This window comes from Herpailurus yagouaroundi, unplaced genomic scaffold, assembly GCF_014898765.1.
Source record: "Herpailurus yagouaroundi ecotype Mexico unplaced genomic scaffold, PumYag 28, whole genome shotgun sequence".
Classification (NCBI taxonomy): Eukaryota; Metazoa; Chordata; class Mammalia; order Carnivora; family Felidae; genus Herpailurus; species Herpailurus yagouaroundi.
The window spans coordinates 165,834,945-165,862,779 of NW_024412376.1; the positions used below are offsets into that span (position 1 = coordinate 165,834,945).

The 27,835-nt window shown below is 56.1% G+C and overlaps 1 protein-coding gene across 1 annotated transcript in view; it reads left to right on the forward strand.

Moving 5' to 3' along the window:
* Positions 1 to 27,835, forward strand: part of TRMT44 (tRNA methyltransferase 44 homolog) — a 30,488-nt gene continuing 2,653 nt past the window's right edge. The window contains 11 exon segments of the mRNA XM_040488903.1: positions 1 to 298; positions 300 to 625; positions 1,454 to 1,568; positions 8,952 to 9,171; positions 10,660 to 10,728; positions 11,516 to 11,623; positions 13,300 to 13,371; positions 17,533 to 17,639; positions 18,712 to 18,895; positions 20,768 to 21,176; positions 23,351 to 23,467. Coding sequence (XP_040344837.1) covers positions 36 to 298; positions 300 to 625; positions 1,454 to 1,568; positions 8,952 to 9,171; positions 10,660 to 10,728; positions 11,516 to 11,623; positions 13,300 to 13,371; positions 17,533 to 17,639; positions 18,712 to 18,895; positions 20,768 to 21,176; positions 23,351 to 23,467 — 1,990 coding nt within the window. The 5' untranslated portion in view covers positions 1 to 35.

The following is a 27,835-nucleotide window of genomic DNA, read 5'->3' on the forward strand; positions in this document are numbered from 1 at the left end:
GCGCGCCGCCGCCGGGAGCTCGGCGCGGTTGGACTATGGCTGAGGTGGGCCGGGCGGCGGTGCGCGACCCTGGGGAGCTGCTCCCGGGGGGCTTCTGGGAGGCGGTGGCCGTGTGGCTGGAGAAGCCGCAGGTGGCCAACAAGCGGCTGTGTGGCGCCCGCCTGGAGGCCCGGCGGAGGGCCGCCCTGCCCCGGGTGTCGCCCCGCGGCCGCAGGCCCAACGCGGGCCCCGAGCAGGAGGAGCCGGGAGCGGCCGGACGGGGTCCGCGCCCCCCCGGGGGGGGGCCCGGGTCGCGGGCCCGAGGAGTCCCGGCACCGGCGGCAACAAGGGGAGGGCCCCGGGGAAGCAGCCGCGGCGCCCCTGCTCGTAGAGGGCCCCGGGCAGCCCGACAAGGCAGGAGCCGGGGAGGGCGATTTCTCCGCCTGGGATCTGGATTCTCTGTGGGACGATTTCTCCCGAAGCCTCGCCGGCGGCAGCCACGAGTTGCTGGCCTTCCTCACCGGGGCCCGTGCGGGATCGCAGCCAGAGGCGCCGAGCGAGCTCGACGTGGTTCTCAGAAGCGTCATCCCGAAAACAAGCCCGCTCTGCCCGCTTGCTGCTCCGAGGAGAGAAGTTGTCGTGCAAGGTAGGAGTGTTTCCGGTAGCGAGGGGTGCCGGAGATCCAGGCGGACGCCAGTCAAAGCGGCAAGGAGAGAGACGGATTTTAATTACACATATATTATTGCAGTAGGGAGAGGTGTCGGGCCTGAACTGAGCTCCACCTGCATTTGTGCAGAGTTGACCGGCGTTTGAAAGGGAGAGGGCGGGAGTAGGGAGGTGGTGGCGGGCTCCGCAGAGTGAGAGAAGTGACAGTTAAGGAAAGACAGAGGATTGGGGTGAGTCCGTGCCCCTGAGGCCTTCAGATGTGGACTTCAGCGTTACCAGATCGGCTTCGCTGCAGGGGAGAGGCAGTGCTCCTCTACAAGGAGGGCCGGGTGTTTTGTTTTTTTAAGTTTATTTTTGAGAGAGAGAGCACAACGGGGGGAGGGGGAGAGAGAGAGAGAGAGAGAGAGAGAGAGAGAGAGAGAGAGAGAGAGACACACACAGAATCCGAAGCAGGCTCCAGGCTCCGAGCTGTCAGCACAGAGCCCGATGCGGGGCTCGAACTCACGGATTGTGAGATCATGACCTGAGCTGAAGTCGGATGCTCAACCGACTGAGCCCCCCCAGGCGCCCCAGGACTGCCGGCTTTAGGACTGCTTTCTCCCTTGTGCGCCTGGCACCGTGCAGGCTCGGGATGCAGCAGTGGATGGGACATACGAGCATGTGTGACCTCCTGGGCGCTATGGTAAATAGAGCGAGGAAAAGCCACGGGAGAGCAGCAGCCTGCTGATTATTTACTGTTTTTATTGACGCTTCTGCTACAATGCTGACAAACCGTTTAATTGATTATCCCTGTGTCCCGCTCCCCCAGATGTCCTCAACGGAACTGTAACATTTTTACCTTTGGAGGAAGATGGCAAAGGGAGCGTAAAGGTTGAGACAAACAACGTGTATCAACTCCGGCTCGGTCGGAGCAAAGGAGAATGGTAAGAACTGAATAGTGGCTTCCTCCTCCGGCACTTTGTTTCCAGGCGGGTGTTGGAGCAGCTGCAAGATTCAGGCCCCGCGAGAACTGAACGGGCAGCTCCGGTGTGAGAACCTTCCTGGGAGGCTTTGTCCCTTGTTGGCCCCTGTGTGGGGGTGGGGCGGTCACCGCCTGGCCTGAGTCTGTGTTCTTCGTGTTCCGTGAAGCCTTGGGAACCAGTAGCAACCGGTTTTAGCGGCCAGGTCAAAGAGTTGCAAATCCTGCCATTTTATTTCTTGCAACTTGGGAACTTGACTGAGCGTCAGCTTCCTTGTTTCCTTCCTGCCGAGGCTCCCCCATGGTTGGGATGGAGTGGGTACCCAGCGGCGCTTCTCACACGAGTGGTACTTGAGCAGGACCCCCTAGTTCCGTGTGGCATTTGGGCCTGTCCAGCAAGTGTCCAAACACCTGTTTGGTGTTTTTTAAATGACCGAGTCAGAGGGAGGGTAAATTCACTTACCGCTCTGCCGCTGATGTTTTCCTGAGAGCCACATCTGGAGAGTACAGATACTTTCCAGAACAGCCTTGAGGATTGTGTCTGTTTCATCAGACGGGGCTTTGCACGTGGCTTTGTAGAAAGGAGAGGAGTACAGTGGGAAGCCTGGTTTTGCAGTCAGAAAGGTCAGAAAGGGCTGGGTTTCCCCCTTAGCAGTGTGGCCTTGGGTATGTCGCCTCTGTGGCTCCCAGTTTTCCCGTCTGAAATGGACTTAATAATTCTTGAACCTCTGAGGAGGGGCCTAGGCTTCCTGGGGACCTGTTGCAGGCAGAGAAGCTTGCTGGGAATTCTTAGGACCTGGGTGAAGCCTCTTTGTTTTTGTTTTTTGTGTTTTTTTTTTTTTAATTTTTTTTTTTCAACGTTTATTTATTTTTGGGACAGAGAGAGACAGAGCATGAACGGGGGAGGGGCAGAGAGAGAGGGAGACACAGAATCGGAAACAGGCTCCAGGCTCTGAGCCATCAGCCCAGAGCCCGACGCGGGGCTCGAACTCACGGACCGTGAGATCGTGACCTGGCTGAAGTCGGACGCTTAACCGACTGCGCCACCCAGGCGCCCCTGTTTTTTGTTTTTATATTAAATATAATTTATTAAGTTGGTTTCCATACAACCCCCAGTGCTCATCCCAACAGGTGCCCTCCTCAGTGCCCATCACCCACTTTCCCCTCTCCCCCACCCCCCATCATCCCTCAGTTTGTTTTCAGTATTTAGGAGTCTCTTACGGTTTGCCTCCCTCCCTCTCTAACTTTTTGTTCCCCCCCTTCCCTTCCTCCATGGTCTTCTCTTAAGTTTTTCAAGATCCACATATGAGTGAAAACATATGGTATCTTTCTCTGCCTGACTTATTTTACTCAGCATAATACTCTCCAGTTCCATCCACGTTGCTGCAAATGGCACGATTTCATTCTTTCTCATTGCCAAGTAGTATTCCATTGTATACATAAACCACATCTTCTTTATCCATTTGTCAGTTGATGGACATTTAGGCTCCTTCCATAATTTGGCTGTTGTTGAAAGCGCTGCTATAAACATTGGGGTACAAGTTCCCCTGTGCATCAGCACTCCTGTATCCCTTGGGTAAATTCCTAGCAGTGCTATTGCTGGGTCATAGGGTAGGTCTATTTTTAATTTTTCATTTTCATTTGTTTCCATATATTTTTTAACTTCTTCTCTAATTGCCTGGTTGACCCATTCATTCTTCTGTAGGGTGTTCTTTAACCTCCATGCTTTTGGAGTTTTCCAGACTTTTTCCTGTGGTTGCTTTCAAGCTTCATAGCATTGTGGTCCGAAAGGATGCATGGTATGATCTCAATTCTTGTATACTTATAAAGGGCTGTTTTGTGACTCAGTATGTGATCTATCTTGGAGAATGTTCCATGTGCACTCGAGAAGAAAGTATATTCTGTTGCTTTGGGATGCAGAGTTCTAAATACATCTGATCCAATATATCATTCAGGGCCCTTGTTTCTTTATCGACCGTGTGTCTAGATGATCTATCCATTGTTGTAAGTGGGGTATTAAAGTCCCCTACCATTGGGGCGCCTGGGTGGGTCAGTCGGTTAAGCGTCCGACTTCGGCTCAGGTCATGATCTCGCGGTCCGTGAGTTCGAGCCCCACGTCGGGCTCTGTGCTGACCGCTCAGAGCCTGGAGCCTGTTTCAGATTCTGTGTCTCCCTCTCTCTCTGACCCTCCCCCATTCATGCTCTGTCTCTCTCTGTCTCAAAAATAAAATATAAATGTTAAAAAAAAAAAAAATTAAAGTCCCCTACAATTACCACATTCTTATCAATAAGGTTGCTTATGTTTGTGATTAATTGTTTTATGTATTTGGGGGCTCCCGTATCCGGCGCATAGACATTTATAATTGTTAGCTCTTCCTGACGGATAGACCCTGTAATAATTATATAATGCCCTTCTTCGTCTCTTGTTATAGTCTTTAATTTTTTTTTTTTTTTAATGTCTATTTATTTTTGAGACAGAGAGAGACACAGCATGAGCAGGGAAGGGGCAGAGAGAGAGAGGGAGACACAGAATGTGAGGCAGACTCCAGGCTCTGAGCTGTCAGCACTAGAGCCCGACGCAGGGCTCGAACTCACGAACTGTGAGATCATGACCTGAGCCGAAGTCAGATGCTTAACCGACTTCGGTTAAGCCACCCAGGTGCCCCTCTTGTTACAGTCTTTAAAGTCTAGTTTGTCTGATACAAGTATGGCTTCTCCACCTTTATTTTCACTTCCAGTAGCATGATAGATAGTTTTCCATCCCCTCACTTTCAATCTGAAGGTGTCCTCAGGTCTAAAATGAGTCTCTTGTAGACAGCAAATAGATGGGTCTTTTTTAAAAAATCCATTTTGATACCCTATGTCTTTTGATTGGAGCATTTAGTGCATTTACATTCAGTGTTATTATAGAAACATACGGGTTTAGAGTCATTGTGGTGTCTGTAGGTTTCATGCTTGTAGTGATGTCTCTGGTCCTTTGTGGTCCTTGCAACATTTCACTCACAATCCCCTTAGGATCTCTTGTAGGGCTGGTTTAGTGGTGATGAATTCCTTCAGTTTTTGTTTGTTTGGGAAGACCTTTCTCCCTCCTTCTATTCTGAATGACAGACTTGCTGGATAAAGGATTCTCGGCTGCATATTTTTTCTGTTCATCACATTGAAGATTTCCTGCCATTCCTTTCTGGCCTGCCAAGTTTCAGTAGATAGGTCTGCCACTAGTCTTATCGGTCTCCCTTTATAAGTTAGAGCGTGTTTATCCATAGCTGCTTTCAGAATTTTCTCCTTATCTTTGTATTTTGCCAGTTTCACTATGATATGTCACGCAGAAGATCGATTCAAGTTACGTCTGAAGGGAGTTCTCTGTGCCTCTTGAATTTCAGGGCCTTTTTCCTTCCCCAGATCAGGGAAGTTCTCGGCTATGATTTGTTCAAGTACACCTTCAGCCCCTTTTTCTCTCTCTTCATCTTCTGGAATTCCTATGATAATGGATATTGTTCCACTTGATTGAATCACTTAGTTCTCTAATTCTCCCCCTCGTAATCCTGGATTTTTTAATCTTTTTCTCAGCTTCCTCGTTTTCCATAGTTTTATCTTCTAATTCACCTATTCGACCCTCTGTCTCTTCAGTCCACGCTGTGGCTGCCTCCATTCTATTTTGCACCTCATTTGTGGCATTTTTTAATCCATCGGGAGTATTTTTTAGTCCCTTGATCTCTGTAGCAATAGATTCTCTGCTGTCCTCTATCCTTTTTTCAAGCCCAGCAATTAATTTTATGATTATTATTCTAAATTCTTGTCCAGTCATATTGCTTAAGTCTGTTTTGATCAATTCGTTAGCTATCACTTCTTCCTGGAGTTTCTCTTGAGGCGAATTCTTCCGTTCCATCGTTTCGGCTACTTTTCTGTCCCTTCTGCCTTTTAAGAGCTTGTTGTGTGCTCTGCCCGTATGAAAGGAGGGTCCCACGCCATCCGGGGCCTGGCCCTTCAGGAGGTGTCTCTTCGGACATTGTTACTTGCTCTCTGTTGTTGTGACTTTGGTTATTTTATTTCCTACTCATAGTGATGGTTTGGACCCTCCACCAGGTGTGCTTTGATTCGTTCCTTGGAGTAGCCCTGGAAAGGAGGACAGACAGACAGGAGACGAAAACACGCACACACACACAGAACAAACAAACAAGTAAACAAAAACAAAAAACAAACTAAGAACAATCCAAAAGCAGAAAACCAGAAACACCGACTACAAGTAAAGAACAGGGTCAGGTGCTGACGGAAGAGAACAGACAGAGAGAAGTGAGAGGAGTGGGGGGGGGATAAACATTGACCAGGCAGAGAGACTAAAAGGCTTAGTCCAGAGAGAGAGGAAAATAAGGAAGGAGGCAGGGAAAAAGAAAGGAAGATACAGTTACCCAGACAGAGAAACTCTACGGCTTGATTATTCCAGAGAGAGAGAAAGGAGCGTAAAGAAGGAGGCGCGGAACACGTGTCAAGAGAATGCGTTAAATTTGTCTGTTTAGACAGACCAGTAACCAGAGTAACCAGCCTGGGGGAGGGAAGAGATGAGGAGGAGAAATGGGGGGGTGGGCAAGAATATATGTCTCTATCCAGAAGTGACCTAGAGTTAATCCAGGCAGCGCTGCGTCGCCGGGCGGGGGGACCGTCCGCAGGGTCTGTCCAGCTCCGGGAGATACGCGGTCACCCAGTGCGGAGGGGCGTGGTTTGGTGTAGGCTGGTCCCGCCTTCACCGTGGGCCCCAGGACTGATCTCTGAGGCCCCACCGTGGTGGTGGTTGTGGGGGGAGGGGGGGATGGCAATCCCCCAGTCTCTTCTCGGCGGACCCGGTAGACCCCGTTGGAGTCGTCCTCACTGTGCCACGGGCGCAGATGGGGGCGGTCCTTCTCGCTCCGCCAACTCCCCTGACCCTGCGCTTGGCTAGGATTCAGCGTCCCGCTCCGTGTGCTCTGGTGCTGGGGAAGCGCCTCTCCATGCGGCCTGATACGTGGTCCCGGCTGGCCGTGTCTGTGCCCCGCACTTCAGGGAGGACCGCCTTCTACTGTGGACCTCGCTACCAACCTCCCCACCGAACCCCGGGGGTGGCGGACGCAGGCGGGCTTTGTCTTATGCCCACAGCGCTCCAGGGAGGGGGCTGCTTTCTCCTACTGCGGACTGCGCCCCTGACCACACCGAACCCGGCCGGCTCCCCTCCTCCCCAGGTGCGTGAACAGGGAGCCGGCCCCAGTCCGATGAGAGCCCCGCGGTTAGAGATGGGACCCCTCTGAGTCCCAGCCCGAGGGTTCTCTCTTGTCCAGATACAGTCCTACGCTTCCCCAGCCGTTCTTTCTCCTCCCTTTGTCTCTCGGAAGAAGGGGATCCCTCCCCTCCGTGCCGACACGGCCCGTTTTATCTCCCCCAGTTCACAGTCACCCACTTACCGTTTCTCAAGTTTCCCCATTTTCTTCCCGGTAGTTTCAGTCTCTTTTCCTGCCAGACTCTTGGGGTTCAAAGTCCTTTGGCTTCAGCACTTCGGTGTTTGAGAGACACAGGAAGTGTGGATCCCCTTACTTCTCCGCCACGTTGGCCCCCCTCCTCAAGAACCACGGGTGAAGCCTCTTTGAATTTTCAAGAGACTGCCCGGGGGCGGGGGGGGGGGGGGGGGACCTGGCCCCAGGCCCTTGCCTCAGCGAGCGCAGGCGCCTTGGGGAAAGCCATGTCTCCCGTGGCGGTCGCCTGGGGTGCTGATGGCAGAGCTGTTAGGTGAGCACTGAAGGCTCCTGCTCGGGTCTGTTGTGAGGGCGCCCAGCGGGGCCCGGCCCTGGCCCCGGCAGTGCCCCGTGCAGGTGATGCGTCGTGGTCACGTTCTGGGCTGACGTCCTGAGGACTCGGGTTCGGCTGCCCGCTCCCCATCTTTCCAGGTTGGCATTTCCTGTCCTTGCCCCACCGGGCAGCCGTCCCTCACATCCCCTTGGGCACTGGGACCAGATACCGAGCATCAGTCGAATGGGAGTTGGTGGGGCCGCCACACGTGCTCCCCACCGGCACCTTCCGTCGCGGCAGTGTTGGCGTGTGCCCGCCGCGTGCTCAGCACTGGGTAGAGCGGTGAGCGGGTCTCGTGGGGCGACACATCTACACGCTCTGCCACCGGGTAGTGCCGAGTGCCGCGAAGTACCGTAAAACAGGTGAAGTGGGTCTCTGCCTTCCCTGACGAGGGAACATGGGAACAGTGTCGTATCCGGTCCACGCAGGGTGCGTGGGGAATGCCTCCGAGGAGGGGACGTCGCACGTGAGGCCCGAGCGGATGAGGGAGTAGCCGTGGGGACTCTGGGGACACGCAGGGAAAGAGCACGAGGCCCAGGGAAGAGCAGGGAAGGGCCTGACAAGGTGTGCGGGCCCCAGCGGGAGAGCTTCCAAGGTGACGGGGGTGAAAAAGGGGTGCAGCCCTAGTCCTGCCCAGGCTCTCGCCGCGTCGTGACCTCGCGGGGGTGCATCTGTCGTGGAGAATCGGGGCCTGTTACTTAGGAGTGGCTTGTGTCCCTCCGACACACACGCTGCCAAAAAGCCTGCAGGCCCCTGCTCCCTCTGGGGCAACTGGCCGCTTGCCCCTGTCCCCTCACGCCCTCCCCAGCCCTGCCCCTCTCATCCGGCTGCCCGTGCCTCTGCTTGCTCTCAGGGGCCCCTTCTCTCTCTGCCTGACCAGCTCCGTGCTGTCTCCCCTTTACCGTGCCGCCAGCGTTGGGTCCTCAGAGGGGCACTGTGGGCTTCTGCTCGCGCGTTCACGCAGACGGTGAGGGCCTGCCGTGCGGCCTGTGTGCCGTGGGTCCCCGCACCCGGAGCTGCGGGCTGGCCTGGGCCCCGAGACACGCGGAGACAGTGAACCTGTGAGCTGCCCGGGGCCGTGCCCGTGCTTAGCTTTGTGACTGGGCACTCAGCTGTCGGGCCAGTGAGTTTTAGCGACCGGTGCGCTCGCATTTGAGTTGCCCTCGTGGAGATGTGGAATATGAGAATGGGAGGAGAACCCTTGGACGTTGGGAAGCTGGCTGGTCAGTGTGTGAGGCAGACGGTAAGAGGGGCTTTGTCATTGGTCGTCCATCCTTGTGACGGGATGTGTGGGACGGGCAAAGGCATCTTTAACCCTGGTGGCAGGGGAAGAAGACTTCCCGCTTTTAAAACGTGCGTTTTTCTCCATTGGATGAAAGTTCTGCAACTCGCTCCAGATTCTTGGGTTTCAGGTCAAATCGTTATGTTAAGGTCAAATAGCTGTGTTAACACGCACTCTACTCTCGGGGGAAACGGTTAACGTACAAAGAGCACTTGAAACCAGCCCTGCTTATTCGTGTTTCTCTTATTTTTAAAGGTTCATATCTATTTCAATTTTCTGTCCAGAAAGATGGCATTCAGACGGAACTGTTTATCCCAAACCCGCCTGGCTGGGGGAAGAGCTGCTGGCCAGGCTGGCCGGGTGGTCTGTGGGGAGCAAGAAAAGTGGGTTTAAAAGCACCCTGTCCCTCATTTCCATCATCGAATACAGCAAGACTTACCAGGCGCTTAAGGAGAAGCATAAAGACATGGTCAAGGTAACTCTGGGGAAAACACTTGTGACTCCCTTGTTCCGATGGGTGGCGGTGACCAGACAACAGGTCAGGCGGGTAAAGTCGTTTCTCCCGTAGACCTTCCAGTTCATCCCGACGCAGACATCACGGCGGAACATACCCACTTACGGGCCCCACTGCAGGCAGGCTGTACTTCGACATTTGTATGGATGCGAACCGCAAAGATATTGACAGATGTGTTACGGAGAAGGATCTTCTCTTTTGCGCTTTGTGAATTTTTTTCCAAGCGAATAAAAGGGAATATTTAATTGAAAATACTTAAAGATTAGTTACTAAATTGCCACATTTCCTTAGGATGTACTTAAGGATGTTTAAGGAGAATATATAAAAACTTAAAGTACGAAAGCATATATTTTCCGAAAGGAGATACATCTCAGATCACGTCTATCACTGCATATCGAAGACATAAAAAGAAGGTAGCAGCAGACGTCTGTGTTCACACCCAGAGGAAGAAATAAAGCATCACTAATGGGGCTGAACTTCTCTTGTGCCCTTGCCAGGGTCCGGCCCTGTTCCTGGAAGGAACCATGACCTGTCCTTTCCATGTGTGGTTTTTTTTTCTCAGTTACCTGTGGTCGTGTAACAGGGTGCCCCAAAGGTCACAGGCTGGAGGCAGTGACCCTTCATTAGGGCACCTGGCCGACCTAAGCTGGGGACCCTCCTCTTCCAGATGCTGGTCTGTGAGGCCTTCATTATCTTACTAACTGTTCGGTTCTTTCAAGAAAGGACCTTCTGTTATCCCAGCCTTTGAAATTGTCCTGAGTCACGCAGACTGCCCTGCCTAATCCCCCATGCCTAGAAACAGAATCCAGAACAGGACGGAACGTGTAACCTTGTTGTTGGTGTTTCCTCTTCTGCCAGATGTCCTCTGCACGTTGCTAGTTTCGACGACGGGGTGTCACGCTTGTGCAGCTGGTGTTGCATAGCTTTGAGAGCACCTGACCGTTGTCCTGTGTGGCGGCTGAGGTTTTCCCCTCAGGCTTTGTCCCTGCCTTACGGATAGGGAGATGGGGACCAGCTGACAGCCAGTCACCAACAGACGAGAGGGCTAGAGCTCTGACCTCCTGACCCTTTCGCTCTCCTCGCCCGGCGCCTTGCTCATTTTCCTCATCTACATAAACGTCAGGGATGGCATGGCCGAGAGCTTTCCCCTGATGTCCTGTGGTCTCATCTGAATGTCTTACGTGTGTTGTCCTTGTTGGAAAATCCTGCCTTGGACGGCATTGCCCTTGACGGGTCCTGTGATGCATCCAGGGTACAAGTTTTATGTGTCTTGATGCGGACCTCTTACTGCAGCAGAGTGATCCTAAGTGTCTGCTTTGCAGTGAGCTTATTTTTTTTTAAGTTTTACAGCCTGATGAGTTTGACTTGTGCCTTATGGGGATACTTAAGTATAGCAAGATGGCTAGGTGCTGGGAGAACAATTTACATACGCTCTTACTGATTTCTCAGGTGTGGCCTGAAGTTACTGATCCTGAGAAGTTTGTGTATGAAGATGTGGCTATTGCTGCCTACCTGCTGGTAAGGACCGCTGTCGTCATCTAAGCTCCTGTGGGGCGGGGCAAGGTTGCCGCTGGCAGAAGCTGTCAGCGAGGAACAGCACGTACCGAAGGGAACAGCATGTATCGAATTCCCTGCCTTGGGGCATGTCTGGTTCTGCTCGCCAGGTTGGTAACAGGTGCAGCGGTTGGATTTTGCGTGAGTGTGGAATGAGTCTGAGTCGTGTGAAGCCGAGCTGTGGGGACTCCAGCTTAGCAGGTGCCTGCTTGATTCACCGTCGCCGCGGACACGCTGGGCGGCCCTCGCTGCTGGCGGGGCCCATGTGATAGGCACTTGCCTTCCAGTCCTGAATCTTCCCTTAGCTAGCTCACCAGTCTTGATTTTAGACTAGATAATTTCCAGTTTCCTTTCCTCTGTGATTCTCATCGCCCGTTTAGAAACAGCATATCTTGCCTTGATTATCAAAGTCGATGGTCTTGAAGAACATAGAGAAAGCACGAGGACACCAACAAACAATAATCTGTAAAGCTCTTGCCCAGAGATGACCACTTTCATGCGGACTCTTGATGGAAGAAGAAAGCTTCGATGCCCCCACAGCATCAGGCAAGAGCAGGGGCCGACACCCCTTCCGCTCCCTCCGCTCACCTGTCCGACACCCACACAGAAGCCCAGGGCCACAGACGAGGCCTCTCTACCTGTTTTGGAAACGTGATTTGTAATCCCACGTGGGGTTTGTGTCTGAATTACTCTTGGAAGAAGTGAATCAGGAACTGATTGTGTTTTTGTCTTGTTTTGTTTTTTAAATTAGATTCTGTGGAAAGAAGAAAGAGCTGAGCTGGGCCTGACAGCCAAGCAGTCCTTTGTTGACCTAGGATGCGGAAATGGTCTCCTGGTTCACATCCTGAGCACCGAGGGGGTAAAGTGCACTTCCCTGGCCGTTTTGGCTCCTTTTCTAAAGCGTCTTCCGGTCCAGCACAAGGGCCCTCGAGCTCTTTCTCTGCCGGTACGAGCCGCATCCAGGGTCTGCCTGGCTGTCAGACTCGTGACTGAGGAGAGAGCCGGCGGCCCTCGCGCCACGTAGAACAGGGCTCGCGGGCGCGCCTGTAGAACGACAGAGCCCACAGCACGGCGGTTTCTGCCGTCGGTGCCTCTTCGGGACACTGGAAGGGAGTGGAAGGCAAGGTGGATTCTGGCCTCCAGAAGCTTAAGTCCAGCTCGGAGGACAGTGTTTACACTGTGATGTAACACGGCCATAGCGAGTCTTGCACCATTTTCTGGACCCGTGAAGTAAGGGCAGGAAGTGCTTAGAGCAGCCCCCGCCTCCGGGAGCGGTTCCGTGTAGGTGCGAGCCACGACCCGCCCGGGCTGGTGCTTCCAGCTGGCGTCAGCCTTCCTGTGGAGTCGCCGAGCGGAGTTGCCTTAGCTTGGCAGCTTCACACTTCGTCACGGGCACCACGGCTGATTTGTTTTTGTTTTTAATGTTTATTTTTGAGAGAGAGACAGAAAGTGTGAGTGGGGCAGGGGCAGAGAGAGGGTGACACAGAATCCGAAGCAGGCTCCAGGCTCCGAGCTGTCCGCACAGAGCCCGACGCGGGGCTCGAACCTAAACTGTGAGATCGTGACCTGAGCCCAAGTCGGACGCTCAACCGACTGAGCCCCCCAGGCGCCCCGCCCCGGGAGCTGATTGAACTGATTTCTTCTGAGGGTAGCATTGTTTCCTGTCTCAGAGACGTTCCGTCCACAACTGTAGGAACTTAAAACGGGGCTGTTACAACGTACCTTTAATTGCTCTATAAAAAAAAAACAAGGTCGTGGCACCTGGGTGGCGATGTTGGTTAAGCGTCCGACTCTTAATTTGACTCTCAATATTGTCTCCGGTCGTGATCTCACAGTTCGTGAGCTCGAGCCCCATGTTGGGCTCCGTGCTGACATCTCGGAGCCTGCTTGGGATTCTCCCTCCTCTCCCCTCCCTCTTTCTCTGCCTCTATCTCTGCCTCTCTCCGTCTTGTACGTGCTCTCTCTCTCAAAATAAGCAAAAATTAATAACAAAAGTGGAAAACTGAGTTTGTAATTCTAACAGCTGTGCCCAAGTTGTCTGTGGGATGTCGGCACATCGGGTGGTGACTGCAGGCTGGTGGGTGAGGAGGACGGGGTTCCTTGTGCATCCCCCTCTCCGCCTGACTTGGAAAGAAGCACGGTTGCCCTGGAGAGCCGGCGGGCGCGGGCACGGCGTGCCTGGTAAGGAGCAGCCGAGGAGAACGAGCCTCGCCTGCTGGCAAACTGGAGGGGCAGACGTGCTGGGGTCCGCACTTGACTCTGGGGCCCTGGCCCCGGACGCGTGCCCGCTCCTTGACTGCATTTCCCCTTCGTGACGACTCCCGGTGACCCTTAGCAGGGCACAGGTTCTTAACCTGTGCCTTGGAGGGGCACGAGTGTCTGTTGGCATTGCCGAGAAACCGCGGGCGCCTTCACCGCGGAGGTTGAGGGTCTCTTGTGCTTCACGCCAGTGGCAGTACCTGCAGAGTCGGATCTGTTCCCGCCAGTTCGTAACAATGCGCTGCCGTTAACCTTTGATTTCTGAAACTATTTCAGCACCCAGGCAGAGGGATCGATGTCCGAAGAAGAAAGATCTGGGACGTGTATGGACCGCAGACTTGCTTAGAGGTACTGGCTTTGTTCACTTGCCTGAGCCCAGCAGGTTGTCCCCCGGTGACCCTTGTTTTGCCGAGTGTCCAGGGGCCTGGTGCGTGTTACCCAGTCCTCACACAGGGCCAGGTGTCCATCCCCTGTTGTCCCCGCCGCCCGCAGGGCAGGACACACGCATATCTGTTTGTCCTACCTCCTGTTCTCGACCGTGTTTTTGGATGACAAGTTACGTTATGTAAACCTTTGTGCAGGAATCTTAGGTGATAAATCTTAATCCACTTAAGACAAATCTGTCATAGGCTGAGCTTTAAAACTTTTTTTTTTTTTTTTTAACATTTATTTATTTTTGAGACAGAGACAGAGCACGAACAGGGGAAGGGCAGAGAGAGAGGGAGACACAGAATCTGAAACAGGCTCCAGGCTCCGAGCCGTCGGCACAGAGCCCGACGCGGGGCTCAAACTCACGGACCGCGAGATCGTGGCCTGAGCCGAAGTCGGACGCCCAACGGACGGAGCCACCCAGGCACCCCTAAAACGTTTTTAATGATACTGTCGTGTTGGTTTTCAGAAAGGTTTTCTTTCAAACGCTTTCATTTCAGGAAGAATTTTGCGTGCCGTAAGATACGCATTCAGGAAAACAGAAAAAACTAGAGATTTGCGTATTTACCAAATATTTGAGTGCCGCTTTCCTGCCGGGCACTCTCAGGTGTTGATGTGCTGCCCTCACGGGGGTGGGAGGCACCCCCAGGTACAGCGTGGGTACGGGGCGCCAGCTGTGACGTGTAGAGCAGGGTTGAAGACCTGAGCGGGGCGGGGAGGACGAGGGCGCCACTGCGGGGCAGGTCCTGCTGTGTGCGTGGTGGCCCCAGGAGGGCCGCCCTGCAGGAGGGCTGGTGGTGAGAAGTCCGGGGAGAGAAGGTCAAATGCAGCCGGCTGGGGCGCCGCGGACAGGGGCGGCACATCTGCCCTGAGCCCATGCCTGTGGGGCCAGGGTGAACCCGGGTCACTCCCGCCTTGCTCTGGAGTAGCTCCCTCGCCCTGCTACCAATCAGAATGTGTCCCAAGGGGGAAAGTGACCGGCCCCCTCAGCACTCCCACGTCAGGTGCGGATGGTGTCGGCATCTGGTCGAGGCCTCCGAGCCGGCCGGCCGGCGGGGTGCTCAGCGGTGGGGTCCACGCCCTTCGCTCCTCCCCGCCACCCGGCTCTGCTCAGCTGCCCTGGTTGCCTCAAGGCCTTTGTCCTGGACTTAAACGCAGGGTGGGACAGGACACAGGTTCTCCTCCCCAGAGGGCAGAGCGCCGACAGGACTCTTCATGTGTTGATTTCCGGGAGAAGAGCCTGGCGCCCCAGAGCTCACGGCCTCGGCAGGTACTCTCTCAGCCCCCCCGCGGCCCCGCTGCCCTCACGAGGCAGGGCTCAGCTCTGTCGTTCCATCTACAGATAGGAAATAAAAGTGACACCGTTTCTGTATTTTTCTCTCTGCCTCACTTTTAAAGTTGGGAATAATATTGAAAAAAACACTGCAAAAAATAAAAGAGATCAGCCTCCGGAGGGAGGTTCATTGCAGGCTTTGCTCATGTTTTCCTTGTACGTTTGTGGTTTGCTTTGTAACGTAAGAATTTGCACTTGCTTACACATTCATACATCAAAATAGGTTAAACGTTGAGAAAAACCCCAGGTTTGAGGAAAGTTGAGGAGCCGGGCGACGGACTTCGGGGGGCTCTGCAGACGTGCAGACAGGTGCACACAGACCATGCGTCACCTGGTCAGTCAGGCTCTGGGTTTAGTGCGAGGCCGATGAGCAGAGTCCCAGGAGTTACGTGGTTGGTTTCAGAATTCCCCGTGTCCCTGTGTTCTGTGAAAAAGCAGAATAATTTCTTCGGGTGAGAAGTTCAAACAGCAGTTGAACAGGCCCTCTGTTTAGTCGTGACCCTAGGACAGAGCTGGCTGGCATGACGTGCCCCTTGGAGAACGGGGAGAAGGTTCTAGTTCTTTATTTGAGGTTCCCCAGCACCCCGACTTTTCTGTGGAGGGGGAAACTGCCCCAGCCCGCTCATTCCAGGCCTGCTCAGAAGGTTCTGGGTTCTAATCTCATGTGGATCTTCTTACTACTCCTGGACCTTCAGTCGTGGTGTTGAGTCCTGCCTGTTCTCATGTGCAGCGTGAGGCTGGATGCTGACCACGTTTCTGTTACACCTGCTGCAGGGGAACACAGCCAGAAATGAGCGTGCTTTTGTTGGCGCGTATGAGTGTTTGTGTATATGTCCTGGTGTGTGAGTCGTTGCCACGAACAGGGACAGTCTGTACAATGGCTGAGCATGAGTTTACAGGTTCTTCCAAAAACCCTATTTGATTGTAAGCAAGAGACTGTTAAGAAAAAAACACTAGTTTAAAGAAGTTTTTTTAATGTTCATTTATTTTTGAGGGGGGGGGGGACACGGCATGAGCGAAGGAGGGGCAGAAAGCGAGAGGGAGACAGGGAATCCGAAACAGGCTCCAGGCTCTGAGCTGTCAGCACAGAGCCCGACGTGGGGCTCGAACTCTCAGACCGCGAGATCATGACCTGGGCTGACTGAGCCACCCAGGTGCCCCAAAACACCTGTTTTAAATAACATGTTGCATGGATCACAAAACGTCTTGATTGTGTTATGATGCTGTATAGGAAGGGGAACTGCTAAAATGTGCTGTGTTCAAGATGTTGATGAAACCGGCCCTGTTGTCTGACGTGCCGTTGGCCAGTGGCTGTGAGTGTGATGATGGCGGTCGTGAACTGTAAACCACGTGTTTGTTAATGCAGGCCATTTAAACAGAAATACACGGATTTTAACATAGAAGCACAGATGCTGAATTTAAGAACCAGAAAGATCGTAGAATCCTAATTCTACTTTTGTATACATCACGTCTGCAAAAGGCACGTGGTTCTGTTGTCGTAAGGAACGGCCTTGGACGGGAGTGTTGTCCTAATGTCTTCCCACTTTGTTCTGGCCGGGGGTAGCCAGGTGTGCCTACTCCCTCGGGGGGTCGTTCTTCAGTTTTAAAACAAGGAGGATTTTAGGGGCGCCTGGGTGGCGCAGTCGGTTAAGCGTCCGACTTCAGCCAGGTCACGATCTCGCGGTCCGTGAGTTCGAGCCCCGCGTCGGGCTCTGGGCTGATGGCTCAGAGCCTGGAGTCTGTTTCCGATTCTGTGTCTCCCTCTCTCTCTCTGCCCCTCCCCTGTTCATGCTCTGTCTCTCTCTGTCCCAAAAATAAATAAACGTTGAGAAAAAAAAATAAAATAAAATAAAACAAGGAGGATTTTGAGTGGTCGCGTGTATCTTTTTTGTCTCCAGCTCTTACCGACAGACCTGCTATTGGGCCCTGACTTGAATCATGGGTGATGGTCTGCCGATTAGCAGAAAGAATAGGGTGTTTATGTAAAGTTCTTAAATCACAAAACGAAGCTGTTTTCAGCCTGATTACAGAGGTTATCAGAACGGTTAACACGGCTCCTCAGTGGGATTTTACTTGGCCCCTGAGTGTTTATAAAAGATAATCACGTGATGGCAGCATATTTGTTGTTTCTGCGTAAACTCTGGCCTCGCCCCTCACTTTTCACGGGTCTGGAGGTTGTAGGATGCGTTGTGGTTCTCAGCAAATCAACTTCCGGCCAACTTGCTTCCACTTTCTTGCCCCCGTATTCTGCCCACGTGGAGACAGTTCCTGTGTCCCCTCTCCTGTAGCTCCAGTGTATGTTCATGTAGAGAAGCACTCTTTTTTTTTAAGTTTGCTTATTTATTTTGAAAGAGAACAGAGGAGGGGCAGAAGGAGAGAGGGAATCCCCAGCAGGCCCTGCGCTGTCAGCACAGAGCCCGGCTCGAGGCTGTGTATCACGAACCTTGAGATCACGACCCGGGCTGAGACCAAGAGTCGGACGCCTCACCGACTGAGCCACCCACATTGTTAAGGATCCAAAAGATTAGTAATCAGCGTTTTTAGTTTCTCTAGTGACGATGCTGTAAGTTGCTGTGTTTCATGCCCCCTGGGCAGACGCGGGCCCTGTGCTCAGGGGAACGCCTGTACCCATGGGGCCCCGAGGGGCTGAGGTCACCCCAAGCAAGCTGCGGTTCCTTGGGGCCTTTGCCTCAGTAGCTCTGTGCTGCTCTACTAAACAGTGGTCTTATCTTGTGTTTTTCTTTTAGGAAGGTGCAGTCACACCCAGCGATGAGACCCTTTTCCCTGACGTTGACTGGCTAATTGGTAACCATTCCGATGAACTGACACCGTGGATACCTGTGATCGCAGCCAGGTGAGTAAGTGTCCCGCACAGCAGGGCGGGCGACGGGAGGGATTTTGTTGCCTAAACCTCGCTGTCCAGAAGTAGCCACTTGCGGCTGTGGAGCACTGGAGACGGAGCTCGTTCGGACTGTGGGGATGAGAACGTGCCGAACGTGTTGGTTTAGGCTTAGATTCTGACTGCTTCTTAAAAAAAATTTTTAAACGTTTATTTTTGAGAGAGAGACAGAGAGAGCGTGAGCCAGGGAGGGTCAGAGGGAGAGGGGGAGACACAGAATCCAAAGCCGGCTCCAGGCTCTGAGCTGGCAGCACAGAGCCCCACGTGGGGCTCGAACCCAGGAACTGTGAGATCATGACCCGAGCCGAAATTGGACAACCGACTGAGCCACCCAGGCGCCTCGTCTAACTGCTTTATTTTACTGTTTGAGATGTGGCTAGAAGACATCAAAGTACATCTGAATAGTGCTGACGAAAGCTGACCATTTCTGCAGTATTTCTGTCCAGGGAGACAGGTCATGTTTTGGAAGTTATTTTCTGATAACAGGAGTGAGTGTCTCCAGAGGGAAGATCTGCCAACACAGAGACGCCTCGCAGCAGTACTGATGTTCATAGAGGGGGGCTGCGCCCGTGGCCGTGCCTCTGGGTCGGCGGGGACCTTGTGAACACGCAGCTTATGGTGGCGGCCCGGGTATTTTGTTGCCGCGGCTCCTGATCCAGGCGTCTCGTGAACTGTTTCAGCTCTCGAGGAGCAGTGTAGCTCACGGAGCAAGTCTTAACGTAATCTTTCTCGTGCCCGCCTCTGAGATCTCGCTCCCGGCCGAAATCCCAAAACACTTTGGGAAGTTTTACGTTTCAAGTCAGTAAGAACAACGCAGTGGAACGCACTTTGTACAGACAGTTAGGCTCCTGGTCCGTAGGAGGCATAGACCACGCCGCGTCGTCTCTGGGAGCAGAGCGAGGGACAGCTCGAGCTCGGGCTCTGCTCCGGAACAGCCAGGGGGAGCAGATGCCTCTGCTTTACCGCGGTGCACGATGGCCACGTGGCTCTGTGCTGAGTGTTTTTGTTTTGGGGATTGTTTTTGAAGGTCTAATTACAGCTGCCGTTTCTTTGTCCTTCCCTGCTGCTTCTTTGACTTCGTGGGGAAATACGCCCGGAGGCAGAGCAGGAAGACTCAGTACCGAGAGTATCTCGATTTCGTGACTGAGGTGGGGCTGGCCTGCGGCTTCCACGTCCAGGAGGACTGCCTGCGCATTCCCTCCACCAAAAGGGTGCGTCCTGACCGCTTGGGGCGTCCTCGGTGCCCTCGGTGCGGCGGTGGCCTCTGGGCGGAGGGTCCGGGGCCGTGTCGCCGAGCCACAGGGGACCCCGTGATGTTTGAAAGCCTGTCCGCTGGTGGGGGTCAGAGGGCTCGCTCTGTCCCCGTGACCCCCGCTTTGAAGGCCTTCTGACAGTTCCTTCCCCAGGCCCGCGGCAGCGCTGCAGGGAGCCCTCACCGAATCCTCATTTCCTTCCCAGAAACCGTGAGTGGCGCTAGGGGACCTTCCCAAAGTGGGCATCGGCTGGACTCGTGTGGAACGTCCTAAGCTAGTTTGTCCGAGGCTGCTCACCACCTCCGGGGTCCTCGGGTTTCCCAGTCACGGGCCGAACCTGAAGTTTGGTTCCAGGTTCAGAGCGGTTCAACGTCTCGTTCCACGCTTCAGTAATTCCGACGTACCTGCGACGCGATTTGCCCAGGCAGACGCCGCCCCTGCCACAGTCTGTGACCGCAGCACACGTGCCCCCTGTGACCCTGCCAGCGGGCCAGTCCCCTGGAGAAGTCGAGGGAGGTGCCGCCGTCAGCCTGTGTTCATGTCAGTAGCTTCCTCTTACCAGACACTGTGGCTGTCAGGCTTCTTACCATCAGCAAAGCACAGAAACCCGTCATATCCAAATCGTGAGTTTGATCGCTCGACGTGGCACAAAGGATCCAGGGCAGGTTTAGGTGAACTCTCGGCCCTGGCACCGCCTGGCCGTGAACTCCGGGGCACATTGCACACTGCATCCGTGCTCTCGTCTGTCCGGGGGGAGGGGGGGCCCTCCTGGGCTCGTCTCACTAGATAGAACGGTGCCTTCATCTAAGGGCTCCGTGGTGGCCGAGAGGGGCCCACGATGGCCGCAGGTACATCATTGCTGCCGATGCTGCCACTGCTCACGTCACCGTGAGAGCGTTCTTGGGGACCCTGCTTCAGAGCCACGATGTCCTTCTCCTAAATGCCCTCTGCCTTGGCAAACCGCCCTGCTGAGGCTGGGATCGATTCTGCCAACTGCTCGAATTTGGGTCACGCGGGTGGGTGTTTGCACTGGTCTTTCCAGTACTAGTTGCTGGAGACCACGCACCGGTCCTTAATCTCTCTGAGCCTCAGCTTTCTCGTCACCCTGTGGCTCTGGGGGCAAACACAAGAGCAGGTGTCCACAGGTGGCAGCTCTTTGGTGAGGACTGGTCCTGCCCGGCACGTCAGGGAACGGGCCCCGGATCACGCCTCTGGCAGGTGGCAGAGCCGGAGAGCGGTCGGGCGGCTCTCGTGTAATTAGATTCGCTGTCTTTCGTTGCCCCTAAGCTGGCCGTGTAGTTCGTGGCCAGGAGGAAGTCCAGAGATGCCGTGCTCAGGGCAGCGTCCTTGCCTGGGGGCTCCAGTGCGCGGGCAGCCGCCGTCATCCTGTGTGGACGTGCAGGAAGGACAGTGCACGGAACGGACGTCCGTGCCGTGCCAAGTGCTGCCTCCCCTCTGGCAAGGTCGACAGAGGGACGTCCCGTTTTGAGAGCTCTGGGTGCCGTCCGTGTCTGCACCTGAGGGAGGGGGCGCTGGATGAAGGCTCCCACGAGCGATGTGTTCAGAACAGGCACGGCCGTGAGCTCGGTGCGCGTGGACTCGTACGTGTCTCGTAGGTCTCTGAGTGTCCGAGCCGTGAGACTCTTCGTGGGCTTTGGCTCTTGGTTTATTTGGGACACTGGTATTGGTATTGGCTTTTAAAGTAAGCATTTCTTTCACGATAAGCCTCTAAAATTTGAACGTAATTTGTACCGCAGAACGAGAGACGCGAATGGAAAACGTGACTTGCCACGGGATCCTGGTAAAACGCTCTGCTTTTTTCACATGCAGGTTTGTCTCATTGGGAAACGCAGAACATACCCCCCCACCGGAGAAGCCCTCATGGATGAGCAGAGAACCCGGTACATTAATAGCAGGCAGGGCCGCCCCGTGAGCCCACCCGGCCGGGAGCCTCCGCATCCTCCTCCCCGGGCCGCCATGGCACGTGCGGGTCGCCCCCACGGGCGCCAGGCCCTGGACGCCGGGGCCGCCGAGGAGGGGGCGGAGGCCCGGGCCGCCGGACTCTGGCTGTCTGGATTTCACCCTAGAGAAAAAGCCGAGCGCGTGAGGAATTGCGCTGCCCTCCCTCGAGACTTTGTTGACCAGGTGGTTTTGCAAGTGGGACACCTGCTGTTGGATGCAGAGCGGCCGTGCGCAGGAAGTTCTCTGAGCGGGAGCTTGAAGGCCTGGAACCGAGGAGGTAGGCCCCCGGGACCCTGCCGCGTGCCTGCCGGGTTTCGGGCAGTGGCTCGGCCCTCCTTTGGGACCAACTTGGAATCCTGTGGTTGTTTTTGATTACATGTATTTTGAAGAGATATTGATAATAGACCACTTACACACTGGTTTAGAATTTTTTCTTATAGTTCCTTTTAACATAAGGGACTCCGCTCCCTCAGAGGAAGGAGGTGAGAGCAGAGTGGTAGTGTTTGGACCCGTGATTAACCTTTACGGAAGTGTCCAGGCTTCTGGGTGTAGAGCCACTCATTTTCCCTCTATAGAAATTCTTTAAACCAGAAGCAGGTTTCTGAATGCCAGAAAAGCGTGCTGTCCTCTCGAATATAAGATAACGTTTTGGAGATGATGTGGTTTGTTACTGTAGTTCTCTTTGAAATCCCCCAAATGGCAAAAATCAGACATGATAAAGGGGAGAAAATGACATCTGATTGTTCTCGAGTGGTGGTCAAGAGAAGGAGCAAAGCGTGGGTTTTGATGATTTTTGTAAAGTTGTGACCGGGACGCTGGCGGTCGGCACCAGAGGGCGCTGTGGAGCTGGCTGGGTCTGCCGGCACCTGAGACTTGCCTGTGAGGTTTTGAGGTCTTTGGAGGAACTGGAGGAGCCCTCCCTCAGCCCGTCAGGGGGGCTGCTGCCTGGCTGGCCCCGTGGGTGGGGGGCCAGGGAGGAGGCGGCGAGCCCGGGCTCCCTCTCCCGTGACATCCTGCCTGGTGTCTTCACCGTCTCGGCCTCCCTGGCTGTTGTGACCTTGCCACGCGGCAGCGCCCCGGAGCGCCTCCTCTGCTCTGTGGTCACCCCACCCTGGTGGTGTCTGATCAGAAGAGCCTCTCGAGGGATGAGGTGGCCGTCCTGGCCAGAACCCCCCACCCCACTCCCCACTCCAGCTGCTGACCGTCCGTGAACCGTGCACAAGCCCTGAGGGGCCGTGGGCCGTTGTGTGGGTTGGCACCTCACTTCCCGGTGCGCCCTGCTGAGGCGGGGGCAAGCTGGGTGGGGGGGCGGGTGCTTCTGGCCAGGCCTCGAAGGGCAGGGAGCCACAGCAGGGGGGCAGGGGCCACAGAGACACTCGGGCAAATTTCCCCTAACCCTAACCCTAACCCTGGCCTTCGCACCCCAGGATAGTCCTGTCCTCTGCTGGGTCCTCTGGGCTTGATTGAGCTCAGGAGGCGCTGGCCGCACCAGCCGTGAGCACCATGGCTGTGTCCTGGGCTCTGGGCTGGACAGCAGGCGGCTCTGGTCGTCGGGCCTCAGCTCATGGGCCTGCCCGCCTGTCAGAAACACCGGCAGGGCTGGTGCGCCCTCTCCCCCCCCCCCCCCCCCCCCGCCTCTTGGGTCTCCGTGGTCTGGGGCTGGCCTGAGGTGGTCCCTCCTCCCCTGTGCCTGCCCCGTCTGCCCTGCGGGAGAAGCACGCTCCGCTGAGGTTGGACGTGTGCCCTTGGCCTCTCAGCCCAAGGTGGTCCCCTCGCCTTTTGGTGCTGGAATTTAGCGACCTCTGCAGCCTGAGCCTGTGTGATGTACGAGTGGGTCAGACCCCTGGACCTGAGTGATCTCAGTCTGGGGTCTGCCCTCTGCAGGGCATGGCTGAGGGGCCACAGGGCAGGAGGGGGTGGTCCCTGCCCTCACGGTTGGGTCAAGGCGCGCGCACGTCTGAGGATGAGCAACTGGGAGGCAGCGCGGAGCAGTGCGTGTGAGCATCAGGGTCCGGGAGCGTGTGCAGGGCCGGGGCACAAGAGGGACAGGAGGGCTGTCCCAGCTGATTCCTGCTTGCTCTGAGTGGGTTTGAGGCGGCTGAGAGGGGCATCTTGAAGGTCGGCTGGGCTTTGGTAGGTGGAATCACAGCCACAGGGCGGCCGCCTCCCCTGGGTGCCCGGGGCTGGGCCGAGCCAGAGCGCTGGTTTTCTGTGGGGGAGGCTCCTGCAGAGTCGTTGGGTGGGAGTAGGTAAGCCCTGGGGTGTCGGGCCTGGCGGGTGGTCGGCCCTGGCATCTCTGGTGGCGATGGCTCTGCCCGCGGTCCCTCCCGCCGATGTGCGCCAGGGGCTGGAACGGACGGAACCAGAGCCGTGCGCAGGGCCAGCGGCGAGCCGGTTTCACGGCTCCTGACAGCCTTTCTGTTGGTGTCGGGGAAACCCGCTTTTCAACAGGAAGCCTCTCCTTGGCGGACGTAGCCAGTGAGCTGGACAGGGAGACCCTGCGGAGGCTGAAGCGGGAATGTGGAGGCTTGCAGACGCTGCTCAAAAACAACCATCAGGTGTTTGAAGGTAAAGGGATTGAGCCTTGAGGTTCGGTTCTTCCTTTTTTTTTTTTTTTTTGTTGTTGTTGAGAGTGCGGGCACACGAGCGAGAGGGGCAGAGGGAGAGGGAGAGAACCTTAAGCAGGCTCCACACTCAGCGAGGAGAGCCTGACACAGGGCTCGATCTCACGACCTGAGCCAAAATCAAGAGTCTGACGCTTAACCGACCGAATCACCCAGGTGCCTCCCTCCCCCCGCTGCTTTTTCTAGTAAGTAAAGCTCATTTTAGAGGAGTCTGAGATTCCTAGGAAGGTGGGAGAAAGAGAACAGAGTTCTCTCTGCCCATGCCTGCCCCTGCCTCGGCGTCTTCTCTGATTCCCTCTGGTCCCGTGGGGCACAGCCGCCCCGCCCCCAGTCCTGGCCTTACCTGGCCTGTGTGAGTGCCCGCCCCGCCCCCAGTCCTGGCCTTACCTGGCCTGTGTGAGTGCTCACGCTTCACACAGAAGGAAGACCAAGTCCGGAAGCCTGCTGGCTCCGTGCCGCTGGAGGACTTTCTGGGTGGGGAGTTGCTAATTGCGTTGGCCTTTGGCCGCCTGCAGGCTGGAAGCGTCCCGGGGTCCCAGCTGGGCCCTGGGCAGATAGAGGAGGGAGCCCCCGATTCCTGCCCACTCCCCTGGCGGCACGCGTGCACGGTGCCCTTGGAGCAAGGCTGGCACTGCCCCCCTGCCCTGGGGCTCCGGGCATCCGGGACCGTCGGGAGGACGAGGGCCCAGGGCCTGTGCTCTTTCGCTTGGGCAGCTGCCGTCCCTGCCTCCCGGGGTCTGCGGTCTGGCGGGGGGGGGACACAGAACGAGCGTTCGCGTGGGTGCTGGGGGTTAAAAGAAGTTCCCTTATTTGGAGTGTTCTTTATGTTTTAACTTATTTTTGAGAGAGAGAGAGAGAGTGCAAGGGGAGGGACAGAGGGAGAGGGAGACAGAGTCCGAAGCAGGCTCCAGGCTCTGAGCTGTCAGCACAGAGCCCGACATGGGGCTTGAACCCACGACCAGTGAGATCATGACCTGAGCTAAAGCCCAACTGACTAAGCCACCCAGGTGCCCCTATTTCGAGTTTGCAAACATACCTCCATCGTCACGACGGTTGATACCTTGTTATATTTTGTTTTGGGATCTCCTTCCTCCCTTGATCTTTATGGAAGCGTTTTAGAGCGCGTCCCAGCCTGCCTGCTGTCTTACCTGCGAGTGCCTCAGCCAGTGGCCTTGAAGGTGGTGGCGTTTCGCACCACCGTAGTGCCATGGGCACGCTTGTGCAGGAGGAGTCAGGAAGGCTGTGCTCGGGAAAGGACATCTTGGCTGGGACTCGGTCAGGAGGCCCAGGAGCAGCCTTCGCGAAGGCTCTGAGCTGGGGAGGAGGAGGCTTGCGGTGTGATGACGGAGGGGTGGGGGAGGCGGTGCCGTGGGGAGGGTCTGGCCTCTGTGGCGGCAGGGGCCCGGTGACCCCGTGTGGCCGACCCCCCGTCCAGCTGCGGCGTCGCCGGCTGTGTGCCTCTTCTGTGGCGTGTCCGGAGCCTCAAGGCCAAGTGCGGGGCCCTGTTCAGGCCCCCCCGCGGCGCAGCGTCCGGCTCGTCAGGACTTCCTATGTGGAAGCAGCTTTTGTTCTGTTTCCACCGTGAGGTGTCCCACGAAGGGCTGGTGTGGGCTCGCGCTCCTTTCTGGGAGGCGGGTGTAGGGGTGCAGGGGGCTGCAGATGGCAGGTTGATGTGCAGAGTGGTGGCTCCAGGCGGAGGTGCGGGAACACGTGCTGAGGACGTGAGGGCCAGAGAAGACCGGGCCGGCAGGGGCTGCCGACGTGCCCCCGGGCCCACCTTCCCCTGCCAGGTGGGGCTCCTGGAGGGCTGCACGCGGCGTCCGTTCCCTGCCTGCCTCCTGCCTCCTGCCTCCTGCCCGCCCCGGCCCCACCCGCTTCTGCCAGACTAACCACACCCCCCCCTCCGGCCCCCCCACGTGGCTCCCCGGCTTGTGTGTCTGTCACGATGCTGTTTCTCCCCCCCAAGGCTGCCTGCTTGCTCCCCGCCCCCACGTCAGGCCCTGGCCTCTCTGGTGGCATAGCCATAGATCCGGACCATAGCCGGGCATCTTCCCTAAACTGCTGCCCGTCCGCCCCACCCAGTCCTGCCTCTCTGGGCTCCCAGAGTCTGCGTGAGCTTCTGTCACACGGCCTCCCATGTTCGGTCACCTCACTGCCTCAACTGGATAGACCGTGAGCTCCCTGTGGATGGGCCCGGCTGCTCCGTAGCCTGAGAGGCAGCTGGGAGCCCATGTCTCAGGACGAAGAAGGGAAGGTAGCCCCGTGAGGAGGGCACGCCTACCCGATCCTTCCTCGCAGGGGGTGGTGACTGGGGGCAGACTGTTGCGTCCCGGAGTCCCAGTCCGTGCGGTGCCATTGTGAGCAGAGCTCAAGGTAGGACGAGAGGAGGCCCTAGGGCCTTGTCGAGGGGGATGCGGGCAGCTGTCTGAGCCCCAGGATCTGGGCCAGTCCCCACAGCCCCACCTTTGTGCTGCTGCCGAGGAGGGTGGTCGGGTGGCGACTCGGGGCAGGTGGCCACAGCTGACGGAAGCACTTCTGTCCTCTCCCAGCCTAAGGGAGTTGAGTACGGCCACCTTCTCTTCCCTGCCTGTGTGTGTGCATGCGAGAGCTCGGGTGTGCACGGCCCCTTACGTGTGATGCGAGAGCTCCAGTGTGTGAGGTCCCTATAGGAGAGCTGGGGTGCTCGCGGCCCCTACGTGTGCATGGGAGAGCTCGGGTGTGCACCCCTGCAGTGCCTTTGGGTGGCCTGGTTGCCCTTGTGGAGCTAGACTGTTTTCGTTTGGGCCTGACCTTGCTTGGGAAATGCTCACGATGGCATCAGGCCTCGTAAGCAGTGCTGGAGGCCCCATATTTGGAGTGGTTGCGAAAGCCGAGGCCCCGGGACGGGCAGCCCCACTGGGGGGTGGAGAAGCGGGGAGCGGGGCGGCCCTTCCCGAACTGGCAGTTCCTGCTCCAGCTGAGCTCTGGCCAGCGGCCTGGAATCTGCTGTTTCACGAGGCTTTTGTCAATTAAAATACTCGTCGTAACCGGGAAGGGCTCTCCTGTCTTTCCCAGTGCGTTGTTTTGTTTGCCTTCGTGAATCGTACCTTTTTTTTCCCCATTATAAATATGCATGCATACCATCGCTTTCTGTGCAGTCGACGTCGGGGGCACGTTTATTTTTGGAAATGCTTCCAAGTAGGCGGCTTCGGGGCTGAGCTCTGAGTAAACATTCTGCTTGCAGTCATGCCGAAAATATGCACTGAGGCCGGTCCTATCTCTGAGGATGTTTTATTTTATCTTATTTTCTTGAGGGTGTTTTAAGCCAGGGTGGCTAGTCTCTGGTGGTGTTTACGGGACTGAGGGGTCGGATCCACTTTGGATGCCCCCAGTTCCTCCGGCGCCGTGCACCATGGGAGGAAGCCACCTCCGGGCCTGCCTGGTGCGTGCTGTGGTCAGGGGCCAGGAAGGCCTGCCGGGGGTGTCACGGGCGTGGTACCAACTGAGTGGCCTGTGCTCACGGTGCCGACCATGTTGAGCATGTGGCCGCAGCTGAGTTCTAGGACTTGCCCTGAGTCTTGAATGTTGAGGCTGGACTGGCCACCCGAGGCGCGTGTGATCAGGGCCTGAGCACAGGGCACTGCTCCGGTAGATCGTCCATGGGGGTTTCGGGAACAGTCTACAGCCCGTTCCCCGGAGCGTTCTGATGACGGCAGCGTCTGCTTGTCAGGAGCGGGAGGGGATGGACCAGTAAGTAGGTTCCGAGGAAGCGAAGCTTCGGGAGGAAACAAACGTCGGATAAGTGAGCTTGGGTGGAGCGCACCTTGTCCCTGGGGTTCCGTGGTGGCGTCGGGGGCGTGTTTCCATGTGGGGAATCCCGCTGGTGGTCTGACCCGTGGGCTGGCTGGAGCCTGTGTGCAGCCAGGGCCGCGAGCGCCCTCAGGTGCCCCGCACGGGCCGACCCGAGATGGGAGGGGGATGTCGGGAGCCGCCCTGTGTCCTGGGGGTGCACGGGAGCGTGTCGCCCTCCTGTGCCAGGGCGGATCCTCTGTCATCAGTGCCCGCTCCTCGGGCCTTAGAAATCCTGGCTGGGAAGGGGCGGCTGGGTGGCTCAGTCGGTTGAGTGTCTGACTTCAGCTCAGGTCACGATCTCGCGGTCCGTGAGTTCGAGCCCCGTGTCGGGCTCTGGGCTGATGGCTCGGAGCCTGGAGCCTGCTTCCGACTCTGTGTCTCCCTCTCTCTCTGCCCCTCCCCCGTTTATGCTCTGTCTCTCTCTCTCTCAAAAATAAATAAACGTAAAAAAAAAAAAAAAAAATTAAAAAAAAAAAAAAAA